The 21,468-nt window shown below is 44.1% G+C and overlaps 1 protein-coding gene and 1 long non-coding RNA gene across 3 annotated transcripts in view; both read left to right on the top strand.

Moving 5' to 3' along the window:
• The window catches only part of LOC117580364, an 80,466-nt gene extending 71,665 nt beyond the window's left edge, over positions 1-8,801 (top strand). The window contains exons 1-2 of one of the 2 annotated variants that reach the window (XR_004573564.1): positions 1,801-2,469; positions 8,385-8,801. This is a non-coding gene — a long non-coding RNA (uncharacterized LOC117580364). Of the gene's footprint in view, positions 1-1,800; positions 2,470-8,384 lie in introns of those variants that run through there. The other variant, XR_004573563.1, reaches the window with a different exon arrangement.
• Positions 8,802-9,505: 704 nt separating this feature from the next.
• Positions 9,506-21,468, top strand: part of LOC117579192 (DNA N6-methyl adenine demethylase) — a 92,627-nt gene continuing 80,664 nt past the window's right edge. The window contains 3 exon segments of the mRNA XM_034264960.1: positions 9,506-11,758; positions 12,027-12,167; positions 17,167-17,184. Coding sequence (XP_034120851.1) covers positions 9,803-11,758; positions 12,027-12,167; positions 17,167-17,184 — 2,115 coding nt within the window. The 5' untranslated portion in view covers positions 9,506-9,802.

The following is a 21,468-nucleotide window of genomic DNA, read 5'->3' as shown; positions in this document are numbered from 1 at the left end:
GCAAAAAACCAACTCCAGAACGTGTTCTCTCTAGGTTCCAACGAGTAAATCTATAACTTTGGCGGTCTGCAACTTGCACTAAAAAGTTTTCAAATCAATGACCAAATGGCCTGGCCTGGCCAGCCGGCTGCATCTTTGTTTGTGCAGATGTTCCGCATGGCAAACGTCTTCCCTTGCCCCTGCCCACCCCCCAGGGTTTTATCTGTATCTTTGTAGCTGTACGCCTTGTGCCTCGTGTGATTTTTCGTTTGTCTGAGAAACGCATAGGACAGGTCAGTGTTCGCCTGTCTAAGGGTTGGGAAATGGATATGGATGGCATGGCATGGCATGGCACATCCTGAGTTCGTATTCCATTACGCAATGCAAATAGGCGACGCGCAGACATTCAGCGGCCTGTCAGCGCCAGGACAATGCAACTGTCAAGGTTTTTCAACGCTATTTCGCTGCTGCCACATTGCCGCATCCACGTGCAACGGGCATCAAAAGGCTTCGCATCCCATACTCCACCCTCCAAAGCAACCAGCAACACAAAATGCGCTGCCGAGCAGTGTCCTGGCCAGTGCCTCGCCTCGCCTCGCCACGACTCGGATTGAGTTGAGTGAACAGGGCACAAAGCTCCACTAATAGTTGGCATGAAACGAGGTTGAAAATGGCGCAAAAAAAGAACCAGAGCCAGGAAAAAAAGTGAAATGAAATCAACTGACATATAGAGGCAGTCAGCCAGCCAGCCAGCCAGCACCAGAGCCCCCTTCATGCGCCATGCCCGACTTTGCCGCTCAACTCTTTGCAAACAAAACGGAAGGAGCAAGAGAAAGAGAACAGGAGCAAGGAAGGATAGCTTAAGGGGTTCAATGGGTATATGCACTATCAGCAGCAGCATAACATACTATGGGAACTGTAAGAAGTGGAGTTTACGGCAGTTTGATTGGAAGAACAATTTGAATTTCGATGGGTTTCCTTTTATAATCTGCCATCAAAGGAGAATCTGTGGATCTGCCAATAGTTTTCGACCTATAATTCCGTTCATTGCACATCCTGCAATGCCCAATGCTCCGGCAGGGCATACAAAGAGTGAGGCAAAATAAAAACAAAATAGAAGGCAAATTGTACCAAAATCCCGCAACAGCAGCAGCGGCAGCCAGTGCATTGCCAGGATATGGCACACACAGACACGCAGCAAAGAGTACACAGCCATACATGCACACAAGGTCCTGCGTCCAGCTACAACTAAATAACGGTGCTGCCCCACCAGAACGCACGCACACACACACACACATGGACATGCACATGGATTGCAAGTTCGTATTGTGCGCGCGAAACTAGGGAAAAAAATTTTTAATTGGAACAACAACTGTACAGCAGCAACAACAACAAAAGCGCACTTCAAATCTGTATGTGTGTGTGTGTGTTAACGAAAGAGCGAGATGCAGCTGTAAATATCAGCATGTGTGTGTGTGAAACAGGACCATCGAACTCAAACACGCAACTCGAACTCAAACTCATACTGGAAACGCAAACATGAGCATAAACGCGCTCTTTCCCAGGTCATGGCAGGGTATGGACAGCGAGAAACTGTTTTACCAGCAACATTTCAAAGACACCAGCACCCCACCTCAGCGTGTTTGATCAACAATATGCTGTGAATGCATACAAAAATCAAGCAACATACGAAATTGGGGTGGATTTTGCTTTGCCTGTGTTGCATTTTACGTCTACATATTGTCTCTTGTCCACACCTCTGCATAGTCTCACGTGCAGCATGTTTGCTCAGCCACATGTTGCCGAGCAACATTTTCAATTTCCGAGCAACTTTTGAGGGCGGGCATATTTGAATTGAACGTCCTTGCGCCACGAACGTGATTAAACATGTTCGACTAAACGGCCTTCAACATTCGAGCAGCGCGGGTTGCGTGTCCTTTTGAAAAGTTTCCCTTACAAAACACGCGCGGAACTTTTTGCACCGTCGCCGCCGCTGTTTTTAAGCGCGCTACTAAAAAACAAAAACAAAAACAAAAAAAATATATAAATTTAGTGTTGTTTAGTGTTTAGTTTTTGCCCAGCCCCAGCCCCAGCCCCAACACAAATAAAACATAAAACAAAAAGTGCAAATATTAATGGATCTGGTGGATGTGATCACGCGCTTAAGGACTTCTCCTCCACTTCCTGCCCCCTGGCATAACTTGTCCCAGTTTTAAAATATTTTATTTGTGACCAGTGCAAAAAAACAACAACCAAAAGGATTTCTGTTCTTTGCATCTTTCCGTTTGTCGCGAGTTTCTTTTGCCCTCTCCCCTCTCCGTTACTTTCGTTTTCGTGTCGCGTCTTAACTCTACCCTACCGCGTCGGCTTCTTCGCGAAAACTGCACTGGACTCTGCCAATAGCTCCGTAATTACTTCAGTCTTCAAGTCTCCAAACACCAGTCAACGTTTTGCTATAGGAAACTCGTACGAAAATGGATTAAAACAACGGTTTGTACAGGGATTTATTGTTATATTTAAAGACATTCCTACTCATATTTCTATGAGGCATAAAAATGCTCCCTCGGCGTGTGAAAAAAAGTGTTTAGGTTGTTACAATATCTGAGGGACTTGCAGCTGCAAATCTCTGCTTAAAAAGTGTTCAAATAATACACACAAATCCCCACAGGAAATAGATAATCGTAATCCACACAGAGATAAGGCACAATTGTTGCTACAGCTTTAATTTGGTTATTGCTCATCCGAGGATCAAATTGCAATAATAATAAGGAAGGGCGCATGGGGCACTTGCCGCCTAAACAGCCGCTTTCCAGTGGCTTTACGAGACAAAAACTGCAAGCAAAACAAACAGTAAAATGGGCAGCAAAAATATAAAACATCAAATAATAATAATAATAAAGTTTTAGGGGGCGCAAAAAGTTGACACAGATACAGTTGGAAATGAGTAATGACAGAGACACACAGAGTGCTGTTGCTGCCATCTGTAGCTGTGGCAGCTTCAGCTTCAGCTTCAGCTCAAACTTAAATTAAAAAGCAGTTCCCCGACTCCTCGACTCCAGCTACGAATTTGAAGAGTTGCGCGAAGTTGTTCTTGAGTTATGCCATTCCCAGGGAGCACCAAAAAACGTGCCGCGAACGTGAAGGCAACAAATAAAAACACACAAAGGCACACACAGATATGCGGGCTGGCAAAGATACAGATACTCAGGGCCAGCCTAACAGTAACGTGCGTACCGGCCGCAGTCTCAGTTTCTGCCTCTGTCAAGAGCGGCTTCTTTTTGGCGCGCTCAAAACAGAAGCGCCAAAAAAAGTAAGCAAAAAAAACACAATAAACTCTCAAAGAACGCAAGAAACGAAGCAACAACAGTGAAGCACACAATAAAGAAGCGAAGAAGATGTCCAAAAGCGAAAGCGAAAAGTAAAGAAAACGCCACCCAGACCCCACCCCTTTGGATGAGTAGAAGGCCCACCACGCCCAGAGGCCAGCAACTGGAATTTAAAGGCACAAAAAAAGAGAGAAGAGAAGAGAAGAGAAGACAGAAAGAAAGAGCAGCTTGGGGGGTAGCGAAAGTGCGGATACTCTTGTGGATGGAGCAGATAAGAAAAGTTCAAGAAACCAATTTAAGAAAAGGAAAAATTAAATTTTAATCGAAGCTAAAGTAGAAATTTGAAGTAACTCTCTTTTGGGATAGTCACGCTCCAGCCTGTTAGATTCCTTCCTCTCTGCTGTAGCAAACACCTTTGAAAAGTCTCCATGCCTCGCATCCAGCAAAGGGCAAGTCCAAATAATAAAAGCAAACAAATTGCGGCAGAGTGAGAGAGAGAGAGAGAGAGGAGCAAGAGCGACAGCCAAGAAGTTCAAGTTCAACGACGAGCTAAAAGCTAAATGTATCTTGCAGATGCGCCGCCAGAACCTCTCTCTCTCTCAGGCAATTTGTCGGCCGCACATGTGCCGCCAACTGGCCGCGCTGCATCTTTTATGACTCCTTCTGCAGTGCAGCCATTGAGGATGATGATGATGCGATTACCCCCAATGAATTAGCGAAAACATTCTATATTTAGATGTATTTATAACACCCTCACAGACGCAACGCGCATACACGCCTATCGCTTACATATTGTTTGCATTTTTGCTTCACATTTTCATTCATTCATAAACACACACGAAAAATTGGCTGGCAGGGCAAGGAAAAGCGCGCACAGGTAGGACGAGGCGTGCAAAGGACACGCAGGCAAATTAAGGCTTTGACCTAGAGAAAAACAAAAAATAAACAAGCAGCAAAAGGACACCCACCCAAGCACTCCCACTGCCACTTTCCCTTCTGCCATTAACACAGTAACGTGCGTGACTTTGAGGCAGGAATGGGCAGAGGGGCATATGTATGACAAACTCGTAAATCTCAACACACACACAGCAGGCAAAGCGTGTAGGTTGTGGCATGGAGTGGCAGTCAGTGCTGTGGCATAAGTACTTGCCGTCTCCTCCTTTGCATGGCTTCATTGTGCCGCCTAGCACGTTTCATTTCATCCACACACACCTGCCACACCCCCAGCCGGGGGGCACAACTCAATTTACACGTGACATAAAGACAGTCAGAGAGGGAGAGCGAGAGGGAGAGGTGGAGAGAGTGAAAAGCAGAACCAAATTAACCCATGAGCTTGTGATATTTAACAAGATATTTCTGGCTTGCTTTTTTCTTTGCTCTCGGATAAGAAATTTCATTTTAATTGGATTTAAGCTTTGATTCCATTTTTGACTTAAGAAACTTTGGGAAAAATGAGGAAATTAAGAGCAAATATTTGAGAGAAATAATCGAAAATATATATTGAAAAAGAATTATTAGTTTGGATGTCAGTTAGTGCCAAAAATCATTCTTGAAAGTTACCTTTCGCTTATGGGAAATTAGCAAATGAGCAACGAATTTCACCCTTGTGGAAGAGTCATATTGTGTAGCCCTTCTGTGGCATTTCTTGTGGTAGAACCTGTCAAGGTTATCAGGTGTCCTCGCAAGGGAATGCAACCCTCTGCAAATTCGCGCAGAAATGCAATTTCCACACAGCAATGTTTATTGCGAATTCAACTGCAAATAAAGGGAGATATGTACTCGTATGCTCCCTGCTCATTAACCCGTTTTTGCAGGGTTTCCTTTTGCTGTCATGCAATATCCACACACAACCCCCCATGCCACCCGACAACTCTGCCAAATTGGAATTTTATTCATTAAGTTTCGACTGCCAGTGGATTTTTGGACAAGCTGCAACATAATTATGCGCTGCACATAGAAATAGAGCAGAGTGCCCGAAGGACTGGGGGAGAATGCCGTAGAATTGTAATAAAATATTTTACCAAGCAATCTTTTTATTTTTTGTCGAAAACAATTCTCATATGAGGCAACTTTCGTTGTAAACAAGCGCCAAAAAATGTTAAAATATTACATTTAAGCAGAGCACAAGGAGTGGAGGGGATGTGGCAGAGGCACTTCATTTGCACAAGTTTCAAATTGGAGAGAGATGCGGAAGGAGCTGCTACTCGAAGTTAGATTGGGGTAGGAAATAAGAGAAACATGCAACTGCCACACGCTGTTTGGGGGGAATTAATATTAATTAGTATTTGGAAAAGTTTTGCTACTCCGAAAAAGCGTTTTTAATAAGGCTAAAGGATGTGCGACAAATAGCAAACTGAATGACATTTTACGGCACTTTTTGTTGGCCAAATCTTTCGATTCCGTTAGTCAAATTTCTGCTGTAAAATATTTAGAATTATTGCTAGTTTCTTCCTTTAGCTGCTGCTGCTGCTGCCTGCTGCGCTGTCATGGCTGGCTTCATTTGCAACTTGTAGCCTAGTTCTGCTTCCGCGCTCTCTGCAGAGAGCAGCCCTAGCTGTCACCTACATAGTTTCTGCTGCCTCCATTCCCGGACAAACTCCATGCCACGACTTTGTTTTCCAAATGACGCATTGTTCAGCCCCTCTGTCCACCCCTCCTGTCCGGCTGCCTGTGTGCGTGTTTAATTTGCAAATTTACAAAAAATGTTTGCAGGGCAGCAAGAAATTTAGCACTGAATTGCGATCATTGTTCGCGCTGTTCCATAAACCTTAAACACACAGCCAGAGAGCCATGCGGCAGCCAGTTGCACATAGAATAGAAATCATTCAAATGTCGTTCTAACATTGAAATTTGCCGAATGTAAACCCGATCCCATGGCGATAAGATTGGCCAAAGATAAGACTTTATTTTGGTTAGACGATCGAGCACAGAGATAAGCGCTGTTCGATTTTATATCATTTTTGAAGAGCCGGAAATGGCGCAGAATCTGAGCTGCAGGATTTTTGCACCAAAAAGGAAGCTCTAATTGTGCCAGCAATGCCACATGCTGCAAGATCTCTCTGTCTCTCTCTCTCTCTCTCTCTCTGTCTCTCTGTCTGTCTGCTTTGGCCTAATTTTGAGCGCAAATCGTGAATGCGAATCTGGATCTTTATCGCCGCCGTCGTAACTCTCCTCCCGAGGGAGACGGTCGGAAGGGGCAGCAGTCGGTTACAGCTGCAGCAAACGACAGGATGGCCTGGCCTCTGCCTGCCGCAAAAGTGGAAACGCGAAACGGAATCGCATAAAACGGAAAGTGCAGCAAATTGTGGCAGCTGCAACATTTCTGCAGGTTCTCTACTCATTTTCTTGCCTTTTTCTCAGTTTTTTTCTCTTGGCCGTTGGCCTTTTACCGTTTTTATGGAAGGCAACAAAGAAGAAGAAGTAGAAGCAGCAGCAGAAGACGATGATGATGAGGCAACTAATGTGGCAAAGAGCAGGGCTCTGCAGTGGCAGCAGGGCTGCGGGTGCGCGGTGCGCGGTGGGCAAGGGCACACAGCACACAGCAATTGCAGCACGCAAATTGTAGTCGACAAAATAATCAGACTTTAATTGTCGTTCTGCAACAATGTGCATGGAAAACGAATAAAGAAGAGGGGTGGAACGGGGCACTGGTAGGACAAGGACAAAAAGGAGAAAAAAGCAACAGCAGGAGAACAAAGCCAAAATGAGAGTCAATTTTCAGAAGTTTGTCAACCGAAATCAGTCGCAAAAAAGTTGCTAAATGTGCAAAGAGGGGAAATTTGATTGGAGAGCCAAGGGAACGCTGAACTGAAGTTGGAAGAGCGAAAACTAATTTAACCACTAAAAATCGATGGTTGGAGATCTAAAACTTAAAAGATAACCATGCAGAGAGACGAATTTTAATAGTTTCCTATGGGGAAACTCAACACAATTTTGCACACAGAATTCCTATCATAAAACATATTATAGACCCCTTGAAAACAATTACCAAGCGGCTGCTGCTGGCCTCTGCTAATTGTGCTGCACTTCAGAATCATTCATGGGAATTTAAACTTCTTCTAGTCACGCAAAATCGGTTGATGCTGATCGGTTTTGGGCCTGCTAGTCAATGTCAAATTAACTCTCACTTCAACACCTCCAATGAAACGAGCCCCTACATATGCCCCTGCGTGTGTGTGTGTGTCCCTCTGTCAGCTTGGGGCAACATCATTATCATCATCATGCCTCACGCTGCCGTGAGCCCAATGAACTTTCTGAAGCGCAACGAAACGTTCTGAAGCGCTGAGCCCAAATGCAAAGAGCCAAAAGGACGCGCGAACAGCAGCAACAAAAAAAAGGTACACCTGTGCCTGCGAACCAACACAAAAATAATAAAACAAAAAATAAAATAAAGAGAAAAAAAACAGCGAAGAAAAATGGCGAAAAAAAAAACGGCAAGAAAATGACAACGGGCGTTGAAGGCAACTGAAATACGCTAAAAAGAAGTATCTGGGTATCTGTGTATCTGTGTGTGTTTTGTATTTAGCGAGTGTGTGTGTGTGAGACTTTACAAAAGCCAAAGAAACTTGGCAGCAGCCAAGAGCCATAACTTACAAGCCAAAAGCAGCAGCAGCAAAAGCAATAAAAAAAACCCCAGAAGTGAGTGTCCTTTAGCTTCATTTTTTTATGGGAACTTTTTGTTATTTTTTTTTTTGTTGCTGCCGCTTCCTGCCTCACTTGGGACTGGGACTGGGACTGGGACTGGGACTCTTCTTGGGCCTTGGCCAACGCCGCTCATTATACAGTCAAAGACCATAATTATGTGTTGAAGCGTTGTAGATGTTTAAAGCCGAGAAAGAGAGAGTGACAGAGAGAAGAGCACAGCGATAAAGATGGTTTCTGGTAGAGCCAAAAGTATAATAAATATTTTTTCAGAATTTATTTTACAGATTTCTCGGGTTGTGGTTAGATTTTAAAATGTGAAAAATACTTTTAAAAATCAATAAATTTAAGGCAAATTTTTTCTTTCAATTTTAATAGTTCTTTTCATTGAAAAACCTTACAACTAACGCAGTGTTTTTTCCCTCCACTTCTTTACAGCTTCCAATCAACGGATTTGAGAATACAACAACAAAAAACAACAATTATATTCTGGACAAAAATCTTGGGAAAATATTTCTTCCCTTTTTGGCTAACAATCAAAATTAGCAAAAATAAAAAAACAACTTGGAAACCAAAAATAAAATGAATTAAAAATCATAGAAAATAAATGACAGACAAAAATATCTAATATTCTACGAATTAAGGCCAACAACAACAAATCGCTAATGTTTATGTAATTCTTAAGGAACCCAAAACAAACAAACAAACGGAAGACAAAGATTTTTAAGCCTACGAATTAAGTACAATCTACAATTAAAAGATATTAAATATTAAACGACAAAACAAAAACTTCACTTAACAAACAAAACTGCAACTATTTTTATAATCAACAAAAAAACAACAAAAAGCAACAAATCGAAGGAAGTAAAACCAACAAAACAAACATAGTACAAAGGATTCATCAATTTTACAACAAAGCAACAGCAACAACAAACAAATATCAAAGCAAGAGCAACACTTAATCAATAATAAAAGCAAAAACAAATTATATATACCTATAAATATATAACCAACAACAACAACAACAACAACAACAACGCATACAAATTTTACAAATTACAAATTTACAAATTTTTTAAACAAAACAAACAAAACGTCGAAAGTCTGCTACAAATTTTAAAAATATATTAAAGGTAAAAACACACAAAAAAAAAAAAATTTTTGCATATAGCTGCCGTTTTACAACAACAACAACAACAACAACAACAACAAGAATAAAGTACAAAACAACAACAACAAATATTTGAAAGTAATCAATACAAATTTTTAAATAAATAAACAAAAGCACTTTACACAACTTAACTTAAAAAATAAAATACGACACGCATATAAAACCAGTAAAGTTCAAACAAACAAAAAATCGAGTAAAAACGAAATACAAATCTTGGAGTAGCTTCAAATTTCTATATAAATAGAAAATAGATAAAAACATAATAACAATAATTAACTAAATATAATCACAAAAGTGTTTTACACTAGCCAACAAAAGCACAAACACAAAAACTTGATACCAAGCCATACAAAACAAACAAAAAACAAAGCAAAGAATTTTTCGATTGATTAACTACCTCAAAAAAAAAAGAACTGCTAAAGAGCCCGAAAAAGTGAACAGGAAAAAGTGTACAAAAAACAGTTAAAAAATAAACTAACTACAACATAAATTAAAGCTCATAGAAAACTAAAGGACTTGCAAGTAGTTTTCAAGGACATTTAAAGCAAAGCAAACAAACAATAAATCAAGAAAAATCAACCAAGGCACGTAGTGAGATTTGTTGCAAGTTCATTCCCCACCCATCACAGCCCTCCCCGCACGCAGTGAATCATAACTGCGTAGCCATGCCACAGTCCGTGCTTAAATGGCGTCTTCAATATTAGCCCAAAGCCAGAGCACAGGAGGCGGTAACGTCGACAGCAGCAGCAGCAGCAGCAGCAGCATCACTGTTCATCCCACTGTGGCAGGGGCAGCAACATCTGTGGCAGCAGCCGTATCCGGATTGCACAATACGCACTTGAATCAGCTGAGCAGCCTCAGTCAGCACTATACAGCGCCATATCATCATCATTACCACGCACAGCAGCAGCAGCAGCAGCAACAGCAGCAGCAGCAGCAGCAGCAACACTACCATCAACAGCAGCAACATTGGGAGTACTATGAGAGGCAGCAGCAGCAGACAGCGGCCGCCTCAAGCTCCAACGGGAACAACAACAACGAGACAGCGGTGCCTGCGCCTTTGGGCAGCGGTCATGCTATCGCTGCCAATGGCCATGACCATGGTGGGCAGCACAATGATGCCAATTCTAATGCCATTTCCGCCGCCACCACCGGAGTAGGAGTAGCAGGTGGCAACAGCAACAGCACCAACTCAAACGCCAACGCAAACGCAAACGCCAACTCAAACTCCAATTCAAATTCCAACGGAAGCTATACACGTCCGTGGGAAATGGAGTCCAAGGATAGCGGACAACAAAACCAAAATCCAAATCCAAACCCAAACCAAACCCAAAGCCAAACGCATCTCCAGCAGCAACAGCAGCAGCAGCAGCAACAGCAGCAATTGCCATTGAAGAGCGGCTTTGAGCCATTTTCCAAGCTGCCATCGTTCCAGAGTCAGTTTCATGGGTTCAATGATCAGCTGATGCCGGATGGGACACCCATGCCCATACCCATGGCAGCAGCAGCAGCAGCGGCGGCAGCAGCGGCAGCAGCAGCAGCCACAGGAGCAGCAGCAGGACCACCACCGATGAGCTCCCTGCAAACGGTGGCCATGTCACCGGCCAGCATCTCTGTGAGTTCGCCGGGCATGATGAGCGTGGGATCGCCGCTGACGACAACCCAGCTGCCGGGCTCCATGCAGACGAGCATTACGCCACCGTCGGGCGGGTCCAGTTTTCCGGCACCACCGCCGCCGAATGCCTTCCATCATCATGCGCTGAATCCGCACCATCATCGTGCAGCCGGTGGGTATCCGCTGGTGCCAGCTCCGACGGCTGCCTACGCGGATCTTCAGCTGTATTCGGGATTTGCGCCGCTAATCAAGAAGGAGCCGAGCGGTGGTGGAGGAGGCAGCAGCGATTTCGAGATGCTGATTAAGAAGGAGGACTTTGATCTCAGCAACAGTGGGGGTGGTGGAGGCGGGAACAGCCTTGGTCTCGGCCTCAGCCACTTGCCACATCCGCATCCGCATCCACATTCGCTCCAGCATCCGCACGCACATCCGCATGGCCATCCGCTGGTGAAGAAGGAGCCGGCCACCGATTTCGAGATGATGCTGAAAAAGGAATCCTTTGATCTCGGCAATAGCCATGGCCTCGGACACGGCCACCTGCCGCATCCGCATCCGCATCCCCATCCGCTCCAGCATCCACTGCAGCATCCGCATGGACATTCGCACGGTGTCACGCCCATGGGCATGCATACGCCCACGTCGTACGATGGCAACAATAGCAACAGCTATCCGCATGCCACCACCACGGGATCGAGCAGCACCGGCAGCCATACACCCCACACGACACAGCCGCACACGCCCACGCCCTCGCACACGCCCATGCCCACGACGACGACGCCCATCAAGGTGGAGAAGCTGCTGCAGTCGCCGATAGCACGGCTGGAGGCGCGCAAAAAGGAGCGGCGGAAACAGCGGCCCAATTCGCTCGAGTCCAGCGCCGAGAGTGAGGCCAGCGGCATGGACGTGGACCCCAGCAATCCTGGCCAAGTGGACGCCGTCTCCAGTACGGCGAATTTCAAGAGTCCACTGAGCGCCCTCGGCATGGGGGACAGCAACGATGGCAATGCCCATGGATGCGATAAGCAGGTAAGTTCCCATTGTCATGGGACAATCAATCAGTGATGAGGGAACTGGCACACGCTGCGATTAACAGGATTATGGTCATCGCCACAACCACCACCATTACCTCCACCCCCACCACCCACAACCACTTGTCTGCCCACCTGCACCTGTCACTGACACTGTCACTGCCACTGCCACTGCCATGATCCACCCACAACCCACCGATACCAATACCAATACCAACACCAACCACTCCAACGACAACAACTCCTCTTCCTGCTCTCTCTTTCAGTCGAAAAAGAAGCGCAAACGCTGCGGCGAATGCGTTGGCTGCCAACGCAAGGACAATTGCGGGGAGTGCGCCCCCTGCCGCAACGACAAGAGCCATCAGATATGCAAGCAGCGACGCTGCGAAAAGCTCACCGAGAAGAAGGTAAGTCCCCCACACTCCATTTCCCCCTATCATCCTTTTCTCTCTTCATCGATTCATTCAGAGCGAGAACAGAGTTACTCAATGAAATTAACGGGAGAACCATGGGCTGAGATTGAACAAATAGTAGTACAAATTAGAAATTTGATTAAGGGCAGGGGAAGCAACAATCAAAATTTACCAAATCACAGTTATTACAATAGAATTTATACTCAATACTGCAAATTTTATACAACATAATTTTACTAAATCAGAAATCTTGCATACGTTTTTTCCACTGCACACCCACTGTACCTGAATGGGCAGCTGGGAACCGGCTAAAACCGGTTCACTTAAAGAGAGACAGAGCGAGCGCGAGAGCGAGCCTGCAGGCATGCTGAGAGTTCGCGGTCTTTCGCACCAGCGCGGTCAGTCACTCAAGATTTATGTCAGCCCAACAGATGTTCCTCGATTCCAAGTGCAAATTAAGCAACCGGCTCTCTCTTTCTCTCTCTCTCACTGTCATTCCATATTCAGCTGCCGCAATTTGACTAGTAACCTACAAGCGGGAATCTGAGAGAGCTTATGCGTGTGTTCGGTGTCCGTGTGTGTGTGCTCAAGTGCTTGCGACGAGGTGCACTTGAATGTATGTGCAGTCTGGGGTTCGTTGTGAAATCACTTAAGATTCCCAGGCTTATGTTGAGCGTGTCCTTTGAGTGGTCGGAAATCAGGTTACACATGTGTGTGTGTGTCTGCTCCCCGTGGAGCTGAACGCAACTGGATGTCGTCACTCGATTGCGCATCTACGGATCTCAAGTGGTTTTTGGGTCCCTTAAGTGTGGACAAGTTCAATGGCCCAAGGATCGCTTAGCAGGGAGTTCCAGAGGATCACATATAGAGAGATGGATCAATTAACAGTTTGAAAAATAATTGGGTTGCCAGAGAGACGCGACGCACATGGACAGTTGCCAAATCCATTCAACAACGTGGAAGGGGAAGGGGAGAACATTTCCAATATTGACAGACGCTTCCATATTGCGGCGTTTTCTTTTCCATACAAATACAAATGCAAAAGCAAATACAGACGTCCGTCCCGTAGAAGAAGCAGAAGAGCAGCAGCAGAAAAAACAATAAAAACGATATAACGAAACACAGCAACGAAAACAACAATAAAAGGAAAGCAAACGAACGTTGAGTCGAGTCGTCGAGGAGCAGATGTTCACAAGTTACAAAACGCGGCTTTTGAGACAACAACAACAACGACAGCAAAAGCAAAAGCAGCAGGCAGACCGACAGAGATAAATAAATAGCTCTTCCATGATCAGCGCCGGCAGCGACAGCAGCAGCGCGGACTACAAACAGGAAACCAACAAAAGGAGTGTGAGAGAGATGGCGCGCTGCAGGCTGCTCACACAATTAAGCCAGACAGGATAGCGAGAGCGAGTGAGTGCGGGCGCTGCGCTATACGAAATGTTGGTGTATTAATGGTAAGGTAACGCCGTTTCGTTTTCTGCTGAAGTAAGCCCATTTTCTGGCACAATTTCGTCACCTTGTTTTTACCACACCTTGTGCAAAAGGTTGTTATTCCAAGATCCTCTCCCGCTCTCTCACGCTCCCACCGTTTGGTTCTCAGCTGTCGCTTCCATTGACGACACACATAGATAAAGTTGTAAATTTTGCAGTTTTACAACAGCAAAGACAACGGCAGCGACGGCGACGGCGACAGCGACAGCAACAGTTGACATGTCAATACACGTCACAAAGATTACGCGCAGAGATAGGCAGCAAGCAGCGGCTGCGACGATTTGGTGTCGTCTTCTTCTTCTCTCTCCTACTGTTCTCCTCTGCCTCTGCTTCTTTCTCTTCCTGACGCGCGCGTTTTTGCGCGCTGCTTGGACAATTGACGCTTTATTTTATATCTTCCTTTGCTTTATCATCGCCATCCGCATCATCATTATCAGCGTTTTCATTGTCCAGCTTTCAGATGTTTGTCGGCTCTCCTTCCACTTTCGCAGGCACCCGTAGCTAGCATAGCGGCTACTGTCATACACCATGCTACATGATTTTGGGTTTTGTGCCAAAGTGTGCAAATTGGGCTGTGATTTAGCTAAAGATGCAAAGGGATGACTGTGTAGGTTAGCAGTTCACCATTCTACACCGATTTAAAGTTTAAATTGAAAACCATTCAAGTTCCCTGCTGTGCAGTGTATGTAGTTTGAAATTACTCATGTACTCTCATATATTTATGCATGTGTCCATGGACTTTATAATGACAATGTTCTTTTCGTTTCTCCTTTTGCGCCACCGCGGCTTTTGTCCCTCTGTTTAAGCGCACAGCTGGTGCCGTCCGTCCAGGCCGTTTCGTTCTGGTCCTGTTCTTCCTCTCTGTCCGCTCTCTCTATAGCGATAAATTTCGTACGTGAATTATTTCATTTCGTATTTTTACGAATCGAATGCGGATCAATGCACTTTCTGGATGAAGTTCTGCGGTATTTTTGCGATACTCTACCCCTGCCGTTTCCACCATATCGCTGTGTTCCTTCGTCTTGTTCGTAATTTAAGATGAACTCTGCTCTCTCCTTCCTCTTCTGGCTATACTTTTTGGTTTTCTCTCTTTCGCTCTTTTTGTAATATTTTGTACTTTCACAAATCAGCTGAAAAAGCCCTCCGGCGCAAGTCATTAACTTGGCTATTTGAATTTCGTGGTGAAGCGTTTGGCTCTCCCTACCATAACGTTCCCACCCCCCCCCACCCCCCCCCCCCCCCCCCCCCCCCCCCCCCCACCCCCCCCCGTCCCTCTTTTTTTTTTCGTTTTTCCCAATAAAAGAAAAAAGCAAGAAGCAAATATTGAAAGTGTCTGAGAGAGTGAAGTAAAAGTGGGGGAAAAAAGCCAGAAAGGAATCCACCCCGAAAGTCCATTTCGGTGTGGAGTAGTCCCGCGTCCGAGGGGTTTGAGTGATTGACTTCATTGGTAGCGGAGATCCAATCCTGTCGTGTCCTGTCCTGTCTCTTTGTGCGACGTCGGATGTCCAAGGATGCTACTTTTCTGCTTTTCCCTTATTACAGATCTCAGTTGCTTCTTTTCTAGCTCCATTTACGTCTGTTCTTGCTGCTCTTTGGCTCCCTTTACTCATTTTCTTGATGTTATTTTTCAATTCACGTTTCGCTACCAACTCCATTCAGGGCAAATCCACTGTGAAAGTCACTAAAAACGTGCACGATGGATGGGCGGGCTGTGGGCGTGGGTGCACCCTTGGCCATAACAACTTAAAGGTTTTCAGGCAACAAACAAAAAGAAGAGAAAAAGTACACTGAGTATGCATATGAGCATGAAAGTGCTTCCATGCACAAATACATCGCATCCGTGTAGCCTTAGTCCTGCCATTGGGCCACAGTGAGTGCAATGCTCCTACTTGAAGGTGTACTCCCCGCTCCCGCACTCTTCATGTCCGCTCCTCGTGACACACACTCTTAAGGGAGAATGCCATACCAGCACACAGACACGCTTAAAGGACTGCCATGCCGTGCCATAGGTAGAGCGCTCACACACAGTGTTTTTTTTTTTTGGCACGTTGGCAGCTCCAACAGGGGAAAAAAATAAAGTAAAAAAGAAAAAAGAAACAGGATAATGCATGCACACACATGCACATGGACATGGACATGCACATGGCCCGATACTTGAGCCCCCAGGATGATGATAATGCTCTTGATGAGCTTCGTTATGAGCATGTGCATGTGCATGTGGCTGTGGATGTGTTGTGCATGTGCAACATGATACTTGGACGATGGTCGTGTGCTCCCAGCGATCCAGATATCCAGTTGCAAGCAGCAACTCCTCTTTCAACCCCCACCCACCCTCTTGCTATCTCTTTCGTTGCCTTTCTCTTAGTGCCTGTCTCTCTCTCTCTATCAGTTTATCTTTTTGCCAAAAAATACACACTCAATTGTTGAACCAAAAATGTTTTGTCCTTTCAGTTAATTGTCGCTTATGGTCAGGCACACGACTGACTCCTCCTCTTTTCTATCTCTCTCTCTTTTATCATTCTCTCTTTCTGCTTTGTGCTCCCTTCGTGGCCTTCAATCATTCATTCAATATGTGCGTTTGTCATTCGATAAGTCCCAAAAGAAGCTGCCAGGCATGCTCTGCCTCTGCCTCTGCCTGTGAATCCGGAGCATTTCAAATGCGAGTTCAATGCTCTGCTCTGGTTCTGTGTGGCATACAAAAACTTTTGTCCTGGCCACAGAATCCGATTGAGAATTTCTCAGTTTCCGTTGTTTTATTTCCTCCATGGAACATCTGCAGCAGCTCTCTGTCTCTCTGACTCTCTGTCTCTCGCTCTCTGGCACATCTGTTCGGATTTCCATTGCCGCCCGTCTGTTCCTCTGGAGCTCCTAAGCCAGCTCTAACACCCGAAACCTAAGCCGAATGCATGCATGCCACTCCATGCACATTGCACACAATTCTCTATACGGAGGGATGGGGCAGACATCAGATCCAACTAGCATTGATGAATGAACAAGGATTTGTTTTCCATATATTTCTCTATATATTATTTTAAGCCGCTTAGGACTTGGTCTGGATTTGCCTTGGGTTCTGCATGCGCCCAACAAATATTTATATCAAAACTTTAAGAACCATCAAAATCATAAATTGTACATTGTTTTGTGCTCTTTGCCCTTTAATGGAATTCTCATTGCTGTTTGTTTGTTTTGGCTTCGCAAATTGCCGCCGCCATGACAGCCAATTAGTGGGTTTATTTTTTTGCTTTTCATGATAGCGCCTGACAGTCGTTCCTTGAAATACACATTTACATAATATAAAACATTTTACATTCACGCTTATGAAATGATTTTATTTGCAATACATATTTTATTTTTCACTCCCCTCTCCTTTTCATTGAGTGACTCTCCCTCTGTTCTGCACAGATTTATTTCATTTGTAATTATTGCTAATTATTTTCTGCATCTGCATTTATAATTAATTTATTTTTCATTTTTCTATCTTGTTTTCTTTCATTTGCAGGAACCCAAAGCCAAAACCGTATGTATTGCCCTTTGTGTATTTATTCAATTTTATTCCGCCTCCCCGTTAATATTTATAATTATTAATTAATGCATTTTATTATTTGAACACATTTAATCCATGCAGGGAATTAAATATGCATATATATTTATTTACGCTGCATTTAATCTCCTTTTTTGAGCTCAACTTTTCATCTATTAAAAGCGGCTTCGGCTTGCTTTTTTCTGTATCCGAATTTCCATTAGTTTTAATTGAATATTTGTTTTGTTTTTTGGCCAGTATTTGTTTAAGCTTTTAATCCTGCAATTCATTTGGAGTTTACTTATTTGGCAGAATTTTCACACTGAACAATTCCTAGGAATATTTAATTCAGAAAGTTGATTTTTTATTCTTTATATTATATTTTAATCTTTTTCTAATATTCCACCTTTGAGTCATTCCTGCTTCTACCTAAATATTAGAGCTGCTCGATGGGCATTCTGGTTATGTTTTGGTTGTTTTCCATTGTTTAGATTTGCCGATGATACAAATGTATCTTTTCATCTATGCCACTGACGGGCCGTGATGTGCTGTGGTAGTTTTTTTTTTTTGCCTTTTTCTTTTTGTCTCTTTTTTTTCGTTACCAGCACAATTTTGCTGTTGTTGTTTTGTTGTCTCTGCGCATAAATTAAATAATAAAATACTTATGTGTGTGTGTGTGTGCTGGTTTCTATGTATGCATTTGTATCTGTATCTGTATCTGTGTTGTCTGCGCAATTGAATGCTTTGTGGAACTGATTTGTAGCTGCTGCTGCCCATGTGGATGATGATGGAATGGTTGCTGCTGCTCTTCTCCACATTTATATAAAACTGTGCGCTGATCATAAAGCGTTGTTAAATGTTTAATAAATAAATGTTCACATCCTTGTTAAGCTCAGACAGAGCAGCGCGCAACATTTGCATTGATTGCACAGACAGAGCGCAGCTCCAAGCGGAGAACACCAAGAAAATGTCATTCAAGTTGAATGCAAATTAATGTTATGTAATTACGCACGGGGGACAACGCTGCGTATACTTGCTGGTACTTTGCATGCCAGGTGCCAGGTGGAAGGCCAAGGAAAAGGTCTCCTTCAAAGCATCAAGAAGTAACGCAGGCGGCATGGGGGGGGGGGAGTCCTTGTTAATAGTTAGAGAACAAAAGTGCCGCAGTGCAGGGAGGCGAAAGTTAGTTGGAAAATCTACACTTTGCTGGCAGCTAATGGAGGGTTTGGCAGACCATTGAGAAATTATATCTCTCCCCCTTTAGGATTCCACTGCTTTCAATAATGACTGCTAAAATCTCTTTTCTCTACTTTCTTTTTAATGAGACACAAAAATCCTTCACCTAATGATGCCACAGGCTGTTGAAGCGCGTCAAGGGTGAAGGAGGAGCAGCGTAAGGGTAAGGGCGTGTCCAGGTGCAATCGCAGCAATTAAGCAATTTGTTGTTGCTATTGTTTATTAATAAACAAACAACAAGAGAGCCCAAGCAGAGCCACGTAATTGCCACAGCAACAACAACAAAGGGTTTTACACTTCAGAATGATAGACAGAACTCAAATAGATCAAGGATACGTACATAAATATGTACATATGTATGTATCATGTATGTACATATAGACATTCTGTGAAACCCTAGAACCCCATGGAACACTCTGGGTTTTATTATTTTTCACTCTATTTATACACAGATCCAGCGATGCATGGCACCAGAAAAAAAGGGGTTAAGACCTAGCGGCGTCTGCCTCTGTTGCACCCTCGGGTTGCATGCGTGGCAAGGTGCAATTGCAGCACACAATTTTTCAGCTTGACCGACTCCTCTCTGTCGGACCCTTTTAACAGGTTATATGCATATTCCTGCACTACGCCCCGAACTAAGTGAATTCGCACCCCAAGTAAAACTCTCGCACAAGGAAAAATGAGATGGAGGGAGCGGGAGCTCCCGGGAGTTGGATGGAGGAAACGGTTGTCATTTAGTCCACTTTTTCGAGGGGTTAAATGTAGCCAGCTGAAAGTACATAGAACAGCAGAGGGTCAGCAGGTTACAAAACTTAGAAACTAATTGCTGAAGGCCTTCTGCGCTGCAGGCCAAAACGGGGGCACCAGACTGAAAGTTGGGCCAGCCAAATGATTGATTGTTTTGGTTTAATATATTTGTGGAGTTTATAATTTGTAGGATTGATATGCTCCAGTTAGAGTTTGTATTACAAACAAATGTTCTTCACTCCTAATTCGATTTAAATTGTTGGATCTATTGTTGGAACGAACCCCCCACTGCCCGCAGAAATATTGCCTTTAGATTTTCCATTTCCTCTGCACTTTTGCGCTTCCTGTAGCCCGAGTTTAGCCCCTTTTTGCTCCCAAAATCCGTTTGAGTCGGAAAATATAAAGAAAAGTACAATTTGCCAATGCTTTCTGGCAGTGAAAGTTGCCTCTGCCTATCACAGCAACAAATTTGATTGCATTTTCACAGCAACAGGGAAAAACAAACATGAAATGGAAAATATTCTGGCATATTGTTTGTTACACACGACGAAAACAAAACGGGAGAGATACAAATTATATAGAGAGATGGAGACGCACTTTCCAAATCGATTTTTGATTATTTTTGCTTATCATTCTGTTTGCTCCAGCCACACCCCACCACACACACAGAACCCCCCAGCAAAGAGCAAAAAAATAAGAACAACAACGTGGAACCCGTGCCGTGCCGTAAATTCAATTTAATTTTCTTTAAATATGATTTGAGACAATTTTTGTGTTTTTTCTTGTACATCATGTTTACATTCAATAACTTTTTCCGGGGTTCCTCCGTAAAATTTCCATTTCGCGCATAAACCTGACGGCAGCAGGGGCCGGCAGGGCAGGAGGGGGAAAACAAATTTCAGTTCGTTTGCTATTTATTTTATTTATAGCTGAGAGCCTTTTTTGCATTGGACTTTTTTGTTTGTCGGCGCAAATTGAAAAATATAATTGAAACAATAAATTGTTGTTCTTGTTGAAAGAGTTGCGCGCTGCTGCATGGAGGGGAGGATCCTGTGGATCTGTACTCTCAGCCATAGGATGTAGAAAGCTGTGCAAAAAAAATCAATTTAATTTCAGGTTTTCTTGTTTCCTTTTTTTGTTCTTTTTCTTTGCTGTCTTAAAACTACAAGTAAAAAGTTGTATGCGTCAGCGAGCAGCAGATCTCTCTCTCTCTCTCTCTTTCTCTCTCTCTATATCTCTGTCCAAAAGTCAAGTCATTCCGCGTAGCAGAGGTCCTGCTGCTGGTGCTGGTCCTGCATAAACATCCCTTAGCTGCTGGTGGACTCGTGTGGGGGTGGTTTGCACTCAAGAAGGAATAAAAGAAAGCAGCAACGAAACAAAAATTTAAGAAATGTTAACAAAAAAATAAAAAGAGAACAAACAAATAGTGGATGTAACGGCTAAAGGATACCTCAATGATAATTGGATTTGGCAAGGAAAAAGCGGGTTATAAAATTAGTCTTTTTTGGTAGCTCTAGTTGGAAAATAGTTGCAGGGAAACATTTCTTTATTGCCTCTAAAAACTCCTCTATGTGTGCAGCATACCCCAACTGGTGTACAGGGTACTCAATCCTCTGCAGACTCAGCCTTTGCAGCAGCAGCGGCGGCGGCATCAGCGAACAATGCGTCAAACGTGCAACATGAAATGCGCTAAAACGAGAGAAAAAAACTTTCACAGCACGTACACAGAGCAGTCCTTGCTGTGGCAGCAGCAGAACTGCGAGCAGGACTTTGCACTTAACACACACAACAGACACACACAATGCAGCAGCAGCAGCAGCAGCAGCAGCAGCAGCAAACAATTTAGCGCATTGCATTACAGATGGAGAAAAAAGTTGCATTGCAAGTTTTCTAATTGCAATGGCGCTGCCGCCCAGCCACACCCACCACATCAAGAGGTATGGCTGGGGGGGGAAGTGTCGGGGTAAATGCGGAAATGTTAGCCAGCACGCACGGCATACGCATAAAGTTGCTATTGTTGCTGTTGTTGTCGTTCTGCTGCTGCTGCTGCTGCTGGCACATCATCAGCAATGCAAACAAATACGCATAAATAAGCGCACACAAACACACATGAACACTCTCTGCGCTCACGCACTCTTTTATGCAAAAGTAAAATAAGTAGAAGAAAAAGCGAGAGAGGCAGTGGGAGTGGGAGTCGCAGCAGCAGCATAAGAAGTGGAAACATAACAAAAATTCAACACGCGCAAACAGCAGCAGCAGCAGCAGCAGCAGCAGCAGAACATAAGCAAGAAAGTCTGC

The sequence above is a fragment of the Drosophila guanche genome, unplaced genomic scaffold (assembly GCF_900245975.1).
Source record: "Drosophila guanche unplaced genomic scaffold, DGUA_6, whole genome shotgun sequence".
In the NCBI taxonomy this organism is placed as follows: domain Eukaryota; kingdom Metazoa; phylum Arthropoda; class Insecta; order Diptera; family Drosophilidae; genus Drosophila; species Drosophila guanche.
This window is presented reverse-complemented; position numbering and strand designations above follow the sequence as displayed.